At 34.1% G+C, this 12,136-nt stretch overlaps 1 protein-coding gene across 2 annotated transcripts in view; it reads right to left on the bottom strand.

Annotated features, from left to right (window-relative positions):
• LOC150101675 (protein MEMO1-like) overlaps nt 1-12,136 on the bottom strand; it is a 193,340-nt gene that overhangs the window by 80,511 nt on the left and 100,693 nt on the right. For both annotated transcript variants that reach the window (XM_090401000.1, XM_090401001.1), the window contains exon 6: nt 11,043-11,179. In XM_090401000.1, coding sequence (XP_090257126.1) covers nt 11,043-11,179 — 137 coding nt within the window. The remainder of the gene's footprint in view (nt 1-11,042; nt 11,180-12,136) is intronic.

The following is a 12,136-nucleotide window of genomic DNA, read 5'->3' as shown; positions in this document are numbered from 1 at the left end:
TTTTTCGAATTCTTTTTTCAGGGAAGTCTTCGGAAATATTCAAGTTTCGTGCTATCATTTTTGCATCGTCTAAAAATGTGTTAAATTTTGATCTTAAATTTTGGATTTCATTTTTAATTTTATTCACTAAATTAAAAGCAGAGTCAAGAACAATTGTTTTTGCTTGAAATAGTTTGTTGATACTATTAATTTTTAACAATATTGTAAACCACACCGATAAGCTTAAAATAAATGGCATTCCTTGTAATGAATCTAGTAGACTTTTAGGTTCAGATACTGCTGTGTTATCGTTAATTGCACCAATAAATTCTTCCAGGTGTATACACTGCTTTGACTGCATCTATTTTGGCTTCCCATCGAGTATCACATAATGGTTTAAGCGTAATATTTAAATGCTTTTGTATAATTTCCCACCTTTTTGTAGATGCAGAAAATACGCAGTATAAGCGTTGCAATATTCCGAAAATTTTTGCTGCATTTAAGTCCATAATCAGATAAAACATCACCCATCCTAGATAACATAGCAATCCCTAGATTAATGAGTTTTCGATTAGTGTGTCATTTTTTTTCTATACCCAAATTAGATTAGTGCACCTATATACATCTTAAAAATAAATGTTACAGATTTTAAAAATTTTCTATCAATACATTTTTATACTAACTATTTTAAAAAATCACTCACCAGGATGAAATAAATTCGTTACCGATTTGAAACATTTTACAAATGTTATTTTTTAATGGCATACTACACTATTTCCATGTACACTATGTTCCAAATTTACCGCCAATATTTATGTCGTCTGCTTTATATAGCATTTTGCTGATCATATCTCGTGCAATTTTTTTCCTTACTTTTTTATTTTAAATTATTTTCCTAACCTTTAATCATGAGTAAAAATTAGACGTGTGAAAATGATTCGAAAAGTAATCCGATTGGAAGAAAAACTTAAAATAATAAAGAAAAATGAACAAGGCAAGTCCAGAGCAAAGATAGGACAAGAACACAAAAATGGGTGAATCAACTGCTGAATACAAAGAGAAAGGTAAGGCTGCTTCAAGTTCATCATGCATGCACTTGAAATCAAAGTATTATAATGATTGAATTAGACAGATGTCTTTTTACATGGATCGAAGATTGTAACCAAAAACAAATCCCACTAAACACTGGCCTTATTAAATCAAAAGCATTGTCTCTTTGTAACCTGGAAAGAAAGGGCTATCAATGATGGAAAAGAAGAAGAATTCCACGTTAGTGCTGGGTGATTTGAGCGTTTCAAAAAGAGAAATAGCCTACATAATGTTCTAATCATAGGCGAAGCTGCAATTGCAGATAATGAGATATCCAGAGATTTTGAAGAAAATTGTGTAAGAAGGGGACTATTGTGATCAACAAATATTTAATGTCGATGAAATTGGCCTTTTTTTGGAAGTGAATGCCTTCCAAGACTTTTCTAACCAAATCAGAGAAATCTCAGCCAGGTTATAAAGTCGAATGAAATTACTACTAGCAATATGCGAGCTGTTTGGAAGTACGTTCTTCCACATTATACAAATGATTTTAGAGGCTTTTCAAATGGATCTAAGTTAATTAAATCTCATTCTGAGAAGTTGAGTAATTCAGACCTGCTAAATTTAGATGCACAGTGGGAAAATCCGGAAGAATATGAAGAAAATTTAATCACTGACAAGCCCAAAGAGGTTTCACAGAAACAATTTGAAAATATTTTTCATACAATCGAAGTTTTTAAGCAGCAATGCTTAGAGACTGACCCTGGTGAAGAGAGAACCAGTAAAATTTGAAGAAGAGACAATAGGGCCATACCGTCAGTTGTATGAAAAAAAAAAAAAAAGAAACAGAATGTCCGCCAAACTACGTTAGCTCAATTCTTTGTTAAGAAGCAGAATAATAAATTTATATTCTGAATATGTTTTATTGTCTTTCAGCTTCATGGTTTTCCTTTAACTAGGTCCTGAGACATACCCTAATTCTTTTATAAAAATAATTAAGGGTCAAAAAAGAAATTTGAGGAACAAATTATACTTTTTCGCATAGGTTATTATATTCAATTAGTGAGTTTTCAATTAATGCGCCTGTTTTAAAGAACACATTAGGTGCATTAATAGAGGGATTGGTGTATCTGTTTTAAATTCTGCTAATTCTCAGCTAATAAAGCTATATCGTCAGCAAAGTGTTTCATATGTATCTGCATTCCACTTACAGTAATCCCATTCATTCCATCTTTTATTAATTTCATTGGATTCTCTATACTGGTTGTAAAGTAAGGATGACCATATACAAACTTGTCTTACACCTTTCTTTATTTTTGCAGTTGCTCCATGTTCCTGCATTCATATCTTTATTTATCTGGTTGGTATACAATTTCTTAATTAGTCTTCCATCAATCCAATCTCCTTCATTATTTGAAAAGTTTGTTCCATTATACATTAACTAATGCCTTTTCTAAATCTATAAAAGCAATGTATGTAGCTTTATTTACTTCACTTCTTCAGTCTATTATTGTTCTTACTGCTAGCATTGCTTCTCTAATTCCCTTACCATTCTGGAATCCTGATCATCTAAATAACATTCAATTTTTGATTTTATTCTGTTTCACTATATTTAGTATGATCTTTGAGGCACGACTGAGTAAACTTAACATTTGATAATTTTTACAGTCTGTTGCCCACCCTTTCTTGGGTATCATTACCACCAGACTTTCATAGAAATCAAATACTTCCTGCCCTTCTTGATAGATTAGCCTCCATCCATCCATTCACATCTGAGGTGACCATATGACATCATCAGATGCCATATGGTCACCTCAGATGCTCAGCGATGTGCCACACTCTGAAATCAGTCACTGCAGACATATCATCCATCTCAATGAAGGTCTATCCCTTCCTCTTTTTCAGGATCTTTACCTTCTATTACTGTTTTGAGAAGTCCTCCTTCCATCCTTTCAACGTGTCCAAAATATTTCAACTTTCTTCTGTCAATATCCTGAAGGAGCCTTAAAGTTCTGCTGATCCTTTCTAGCACCCATCTGTTTGTCTACCTTTCAGTATATTCTCAACAGCCTTCTGTAACACCACATCTCAAAAGCAGCTATCCTTTTCCTATCATAATTCTGGTAGATAAGCTTGTATGTCTAACCAACGTATTTCTAATTTTTTAGGAAATGACAACGTAAACTAAATTATTAATTATAAAAACTACTATATTTTGTCAATGTTACATTGCCATCTTCAGCGATCACAAAACAATGATATGTGCAAGCAGGCACATATCAAACTAAGCAAATGAGGCTGAAGAAAGGCAACTGAAGTCGGTCCTTTTAGGACATTCTAAGATCGTCAGCCCAATGACCCTGACGATCTTAGAATGTAAACTTCCCAATTTGGGACAGTCTCATGCATCCAAATTTGTTGAAGTTTGGGAAGTTTTTCAGAGCCGAGGCTGATTCAAGGAGTAAACTTTCGTACTTGTACTTGCTGCAGTGTAATAAAGTTGCCTTCTTCCAGTGCATTATGTGGTGGGTGTCCAATGCATAATCAGCAAGTCGTGAGTGCCTGTATACTGGTGGAATTGGATGTAATCCTTGAGATCAGATATCCTGATATTGGCTGTCCTGCAATAGTAGGAAAGTTTGCAACTGCAAGGGACCTGGTATACTCCAGGTAGGTCTAGGGAAAGTGGCTGGTTTTTGGTGGAGGGGATAAGGATGTCAATTTCTTACTTAGTTTGTAACTAGTTGTGAGCTCATATTTTCTTAGGATTTTTGTTAGTTTTTCAAATGTACCCCGGATATATGGAATAGTGATAGATTTCAAGTAATTTTTGCTATGAAGGGGGAGGGGGGGGACGGGGTTGCGGGTAACTGGTTTTAATATTTTTTGGATTTCTTGGGCATTGTAGCCATTGCCTAAGAAGGTGTTAAGGATATAGTTAAGTTCAGTAGTTAGGGCATTGTTATCTGAACTGATTAATTTTGCCCTGTTATATAGGGTTTTAATAATCCCCCATATTGTTAGGAGGTGGGGGGGTGACTGCTGGTGAATGTATCTACCTGTATGTGTAGGTTTTCTATAAACAGAAAGCCAGGGATCCATCAGGCTGGCATGCAATCAGAGCGTCTAGGAAAGGGAGACTGTTGTTTTCCTTTTCCAAGGTAAACTGGATACTGGATTGTTAATTGTTTAAGTGTGTTGAGAAACTGTGCAGTGTATCCAAGCCATGCAGCCAAATAGCAAACACATCATCCATATAGCATAGCCAAACAGTGGAGCAGAGTTTAAGATTTTTTCTTCACAGGTATCCATAAAGAAGTTGGCTAGGGGCAGAGAGAGTGGAAAACCCATGGCTGCCCCCCCCCCCCTCTATCAAACAAAATAGCCTGGGTTCATAGTGATTCAGCATTTGTTTTGACCATCAACTGAATGCAAGAAATGAACATAAACTAGGTTGCATTCTTTGGCCAATATACAACCCAGTTTATGTTAATTTCTTGCAGCCAGAGTTCATGGTGAACTGAAATAAGGTTGAGATATCAGGAGGAAATTTGGCCTGGATGAGGTCTAAGGTATCTTTGAGTAGGACATTGATGAATAAGGAGGAAACATCAAAACTGACAATTATGTCAGTGTGTTCGAATGAGAGGATTTCTATACTGGCTTTAAAGTGAGCCGAGTTTTTTTTTTTTTTTTTTTCTGTGTGAAGGCGTATTGCCAGTATATTGTGTAAGCACTTTTCCTATCAGACTTCTTTAGGTTCCCAGTCTCAAATCCATAAGTGACTGTTGAAAAAACAGCAGATCCACAATTCTCGACTTTCTTTCTGTGGATATAGATCCATCCTTCCAAATTTTAGCCAAGTCTGTTGTTTTAGTCATTCCTAATATGTTCTGACATCTTCTGAACAGCAATTCTTTACATTAATAATGGATCAGCCCATCACAAATTAGCCTAAACATTTTAAATAAGGCTTTTTGTGTTGCATCTTCCAGTTTTAGAATTACATCTAAAATTTTTTAGAATTACATCTGTTCCTATAGTTTTCTAGTTAGGTAATTCAGTAATCACTCTTTTAATTTTTTCATCCAATATCTCTCGTTCAAGACTTCATTTTTCAACTTCTTATCCTGATTTGATAATTTCACGATTCAAATTTCCCCTTTAAATAAGTCTTCAAGAAGATATTCCATCCATCTCTATGCTATCTCTTTGTCTCATACAACTTTACTTTTTTGTTTTGGGATTGCAAGTGTACACATCTATTATTTAATATACGTCCTTGTCAGCTCCTACTTTTAATTTACATTCAACTTCTTTACATATTTCTTCTATTCATTCTCCTTTGATTTTTTTTTTTTTTCAGGCTTCTTTAATCTTGCTCCTTAGTCTTCAACTGTTCCTTTTTCTTCCTCTATTTCATTTTTCTATTAACTGAAGTATCTCATTTCTAATCCAAGGCTTCCATGGTTGTAATTTTGTTCTTCAAAGATACTAACATTTATTTCCAGATCTTGAGTATTCCTAGAAAAGATACTGAAAACTCATCTCCCATGTGAGACCATAGTGAAAACCTGACTGGAAAAATAAATAAAGTTGAATAGCTTTCACAGCACTTTTGTGAGTGAGATTCAAGTGCCTGTTAAAAGCCACTGATGGATGGATGAAACATTTCATGTTTCTAAGTCACTTCTGGCCAAATCAATCTAGCTAGACCTTAGCCTTCTTCTGAGTCTCTTTCCTGCCATCTTGGCATCAAATACCTGTTTTGCTAACCTTTCTTCGCCCATTCTATTTAAGTGGTCATACTAACTTAAATTAGCTCTGTTGTCACATTCTTGAATGCTAATAATGTTAAGTTCCTTTCTAATATATTGTTTTAATATGATTCTGCACTGATGCCACTAGTTCGCACCCCATTTCTTTCTCAGAAAACTCATATCTATGGTCTCTAGTCTTTGATCAAGTGCTTTACCTCTAAAGTTAAAACTGGTTTAAACACTGTCTCGTATACTGCTAGTTTGGTGTTATGGCTAATTTTTCTCTTATCCATATAAATTTATTCAGCTAGCTACCCATTATACCAGCTTTGCTTATTCTGTTGTCTATTTCCAGATTCATCTGCGATCTTCACTAAAAACTGTGCCTAAATAGCTGAAACATTTCACTTGTTCTATAGGATCTCCATTCAGAATGCAGCTGAAGTTTTCTATGATCCTGCCTAATTTCATAGTTTTGGTCTTTTTATTGCTGATTTCATGCGAAATTTGTTATAGCATTAGAGTCATAACTACAGTGTTTTGAAAAGCTTTTCAAGCATCTTGTTGTATGCCTTTTCCAGATCTACAACTTAGGTACAGATCCTTGAGAAATCATGGCAATTTGACAACTATTTTTCTTTAAGTGACAACCTCTATTTGGCCTGAACCTAGCTTGTTCTTTTGCAAGTTTTTCTTCCACAATCTTTCTCAACCTTTTTTTTATTTTTCAAGAATGCATGCATAAATCTTACCCGGAACACTTAGAAAAATTCCTCTGCAATTCTCATTCAGTTTTATTCCCCTTTTTTTTTATAGATGGGTATTATGAGAGCTCTACCCGAATCATTAGGAATTTGACCTTCTGACCAGGTCCTCTGAATTAAGCAGTGTAGCCAGTGCAAAATTTTATACCTCCACACTTAAGCATTTCTGGTCAAATATCATCAATTCTAATCCAGCTGCCTTTCCACATTTCAAGTTTCTGATGGTTTTTTCTACCTCGAGTATTGATATGTACTCCTCTTTGCATTCCTCTTGAAAATTTTCTACTATGGTTCTGTCACTGCTTGGTTCATTTAACAGTATTTCAAAGTAACTACTCCAGACATCTAGGATATCCTTATCTGCAGTTTTCATGTCACCTTTATCATCTTTGATTCCTTTTACAATACTCTTTCCTCCATTTCTAAGTTTCTTCAATAACCTCCAGAACATTTGTCCTTCCTGAATATTTTTAATTTTCTATATTCTTACAAAAGTACCCGTGACTTTTGTTTAGCTACTATAACACAGCTTAGCGCTCATACATTTTTCTCTGTATCTGCTGACTTATTTGCTAGGAACTATTGGTATGCTTTCTTCTTTTCCAGGACTACTACTTTAACTTCTTCTGTCCACAATGGTTTTTTATTTTTCTATCCTTGCAAACAACTTCACCATATATCTCCCTAGCTGAATCAACGTCTTCTTCAGAGTTTCCACTGAGACTTCAAGGTTTGGTTCTTGTTTTCAATTTTTTAATTCAATAATGTTTGTATAGTCAAGTCTACAATTTACTTTTAAAAAGAATTAAAGTTGAACAGTTTTTACAACTTTTTGTACATGCTGTTCTTTTCAATGTGATATCCATTTTGATCCTGCTTAGTGCTGGTCATTTCCAATATCAAATCCTCTATACACTCTTGTATCCTGAACGAGCATGAAGATATCACTATCAACAATGATGTAGTCAATGAGGCTTTTCTTGTTTCTTGTCTTTTCTCCATGTGAACTTGTGTACATCATTATGTTGAAACATGGTGTTAGGAATGACTAATCCATCCTAAGAAGAAGTCCAGTAAATACTTACCATTATTATTAGCTTTCCCTTTCTCTCCAAATTTTTCCAAAATGTTCCTATATGCCTGGTGGGAGTCATTTCCCACTCTGCTATTCAGATCTCCAACAAGGATCACTTTTTCCATTTTCTTTATATCAAATGCCTGTTCTAATGACTGAAAAAAATTCCTCCACTTCTTGCTTGGAAGAACCTTTTGTGGGATCACAGGCACAAATAATAAGTTTCATTGTCCATGTCCCCATTTTGAAGTTTGCCCACATAACTCTACTTGAAACTGCCTTCCAATCAAGAAGTTTATCTTCATTTGGTGTTGAATGCTATTGCTACTCCTTCCATTCCTTGATCATTATTGATTGATAACATCCTATACTTATTATCTAGTAAGATCTCATCTGTTTTTGTCTTTTTTTGTCTCAGTAATGCCAATTATGTCTATGTGGTACTTTCCAAATTCTTCTGCAAGTTCTATGTTCTTTCCATTAATACTCCTTATGTAAAAACTCGATTGTAGCTTAAATATTCCAAAGCACATGACATTGATTTTTTTTACTTAGGTCAAGTCCCATAAGAATGATGTAAAATTAAACCTTGTTTGTCTCTGTATATTTTGTACTAGATGTTTTTGTAAATAGCCCTTTGGAAATTAACTGTATATACTCCTTTAATAAGAATATGTTAGTTTTAATTATATTAAAAACAAAGGCAATGTTTTTGCCACTGGAGCTGTATGTAATAGATCTACATGGCAGCATAAGAAAGGTTGTTTATAAACTTTTTTTTTGTATGAGAAAGGGTTACAAGTTCTGCACGTAAACACCTCCAAAGTCAGTCATTTTATTCTGTTGATTGTAATTTGCCGATGGCCGGTAAATTAAAATCAACAGAAAGCTCAGAAGAGAACAAAGAGCTGACCGAACTTGAAACTTAAAATGAAAGAATCATGCCGAATTCTTCGGGGGTTACAAACTTCGTGCAAGGTCTCAGAGAAGGCATAATATAAAGGGACAGAGCCAAGCATAGAAATGCTGCCCGGTTCCAGACGTTGCCAGAGAGAGGGACTTCCCGGATCCAAAAGTCACTAGAGAAAACAGCTGCCCGGTTCCAGACGTCGCCAGAGAGAGAGAGCTTCCCGCTTCCAGCAGTTGCAGAAACAGAGCTTCAAATTGCCAAAAGGCGGTTCCAATAGCCAAAGAAAAGTTTCCAGTCCAGAGAGAGGGGATCCTGCTAAGACAGTTTTCGGCAGTTCGAGTTAGTAGACATGGCAATTCAAGCTATTTCAAGACGGCAGATAAAAGCGACAGTCATCCAGGCATTTTCGGTGTGCACAAACAGAGGAGAAAAGGTAAGGCAAATTACCCGAAGCACCTTCGCTCGGAAGTTTTTATTTTTTTCGCAGTGGGAGAGCAACATTTTTGCAGAGCTGTACGAGTCCACAGCCCGGTATGTTTTCAATGAGACACTGCTGATGCAAGAATTCCTGAGGAAGCTCGAAATCTGAATTGAAAGAATTGCCATAGAACTTTTAGTGAAAGACTTTTGACTGAATGTGCAATACAGAGCCTTTATAAATTATATACCTTTGTACAATTCCTCTTATAATGTGTTTTAGTTGGACACTTAAGATTTAGATTAACAGTAACAAGAAGTGTCATTAAGAGAATCTATTGACATATTTGAAGTTGATATAAAGCTTGCAATAGTAACTTAACAGAGTTAAGTTACTTTTGCAAGCTTTATATCAAGGTTAGGTTAAGTAACTTAACCTCTTTGCAAGTAAACTAGGAGTTTAATAAGTTAAATTTGTAAACAGAGAGTTAAGTTTTTGAGTTAAAAGACATTAATTAATGTTGAAGTAAAAAGGTTCTAATTTATGCTAAAAAATTTTTATAGATGGATAGAGAAAGCAATCTCCCTAATATTTAAATTCGTGTATATTTCATAGTAATGTAAATAAAAATGTGTTTTGATTTTTTTGTTAAAAGTGTGCTGCCTGATTGTTTATTTTTACAACTGCACTGTTCCTAAATAAATCAGACTTGTGAGCGGGAAACTAAGTAAGATAGCCGAAGCATAAAGTTAAGTAAAAGAATAGACCACGACTGTTTATGTAAAGTTTTATTGAAGGAATTTGTGTTAGAGAGAGAAATCTGCCGGCCGTATTATTGAGTTTTATGCTAATTGAATGATAGTAGTAAAGCAGTCTAAATTAAATAAATTTTCTAGTCTCTTAGGCATAAGACTCTTAGTGCAAAGGGTAGATAAACGTAGTACGTAATAATATAAGCAAGAAAGATTCAGAAAGAGAAAACGTGCACAGCAAATCAGAATAACGGTAAAGTATAGAATAAAGATAAAAAGATATTACTAACATAGGCAGAGTAAGAAAGGAAAATATATAGAAAAACGTGTATAATAGTAAAGATAATAAAATAATGCATTAAAGACTATATTACAATGGCACGAACAGCATTACTTTATTACACTTATATTGATGATTCCTATCTTTAGTTCTTCTGATGTGATGTGGAGTTGGAGCTTGTTACAGTAGCTGACGTTTCACTATTTGTCCTGGTGCCTTGCCAAAACCGCAGTGGCCTTGTTTAACCAGGGTGAGATTCACGTTAATCCCCAAACCAACCATGATGTCTATAGGCATCCAGCTAAATCTGGATATGATTCTGTAACACCTATAGAATAACATGGATAAGAAGTGCAATGTGGTCTCACTATTTCATCACTATTTTATCTTGGCCAGTAGGGAGGTAAAAAAAACAAATATGGAATTTGAATCCATATCCTATTGGCTGGAATAGAAATGCCTGCTTGGCAAACCATACAGTTAGTAACCCATTTGACTCTGTTATAGAAATTATTTATCTTATGCCTTTTTAAGATATAACTGTCATGATGACTGTTCAAACTACTAGAACTTGTAAATCATCCCATTATTACTTTCTTCATATCTATAAAAATATGGGCAGCATTTATATGGCCATATTTGTACACAGTTACAAACCCAATAAGCTACTAAATCCCCCCCCCTCCCCCACACACACGTGTATACTTTCAAAAAAAACAGCACGTGGAAGAAGTTTCCTTTCCTGATCCAGATAAAATGGTTCACCAGATTCTGCAACGTTATGTATACACTGAGAGTGAGTTATATATTAACAAATAAAATATACTCTAGGTCAAAACCTAGATCTTTATGATTTAAAGTTAATGTATGCAAAAAAAAAAAAAAAAAATGATACGATACAATATATTATATGATATGGTTGCTTACATGAAAGACTTCAATTGCAGAACTCTCCTTGTTTTGTTCCTATTCAAAAAACACTAAATGGCACTTTTATATTATATAAGCAAGTTTCATTGCTTTACAAAATTTTCAGTTATTTGTGACATATATAACAAATCAACTTCTTACTCACCCCAATGACAAAAATCTGATGAGATGACAAATAAACTATTTGGATCTGCCAAGTACTTGCTGAAGATATTTCCATACACAACTTCTTTATCTGTAGTCAGAGAGCCCACCAAAATAGGAATTATTGTGAACTGGTTGCTAAAAACCCAACAAAATTATACATCATATTGGTTTAACTTGCCTGTTGGACATACAATGCTATTTTTTACTGAAAAAAAATACACAAAACATTAATAAATATATAAAATCAAGTTTAATAAATAATAATCATTCACCTTTCACATGATGGTTTCCAGATTAAAAAAAAATGTTTTATTTTTCCACAACAAAAGTTATAAAATGCTAGAAATCAGTAAATTTACTACTGAAAATTGCATTAAGTGTTCTTATTTTAATGTCCGAAAATTAAAGACATTAACAGAAAAAATATTTTACATATGGCAAAGGCAAAAAATGAAATTATATATTAAAAAATCATAATCATACTATCGAAGTGCATACATATATACCAAATTGTGATTATCTATATTTGTGTGAGATGAGTTTTTTCATGTTTGTAAACCTATAGCCAATGAAACAATAGCACTGTTGGCTGTACTTCTGCTCTATGAATAAGGTCATGGATTCAAATCCTACTTCAGGCACAGATATTTGTGAATCATGAGAAGATAGTTGGCTTTACTGCCAGGTGTGGAACTTCATCCTACTTATTTACAGTAAAACCTGTGGGGTATCCATAACTATAGAATAACATGTGTGCCACAGTAAATAACTTTTTTATTATGTAAATATTTCGTCTTGTATCATAAGACATCATCAGTGCAACTAACGAACAACAATAGAATTGAATTGAAAAAATAAAAACCAGTGGTGCACATGCTTAAATTGGAATCCCTCTACTTATTAAAGCACATCCTAGTTATTAAAGTCATTTGAAAAAAGTTCCACACTTAGTCTCTCAAGTAAGATCTCAATTACATAACCCTTAGTGCTGCTGTGGATGAAGATTTATAGTTTTAATGGCACAGGGACTGTAAAGGTCATACTGCACCATATCAAGGGTTACAGCAGTATATGGGATAAGACAATTGCAAA

Source organism: Typopeltis vanoorti, chromosome 11 (genome assembly GCF_054136105.1).
Source record: "Typopeltis vanoorti isolate ZY-2024b chromosome 11, IOZ_Tvanoo_1.0, whole genome shotgun sequence".
Classification (NCBI taxonomy): Eukaryota; Metazoa; Arthropoda; class Arachnida; order Uropygi; family Thelyphonidae; genus Typopeltis; species Typopeltis vanoorti.
This window is presented reverse-complemented; position numbering and strand designations above follow the sequence as displayed.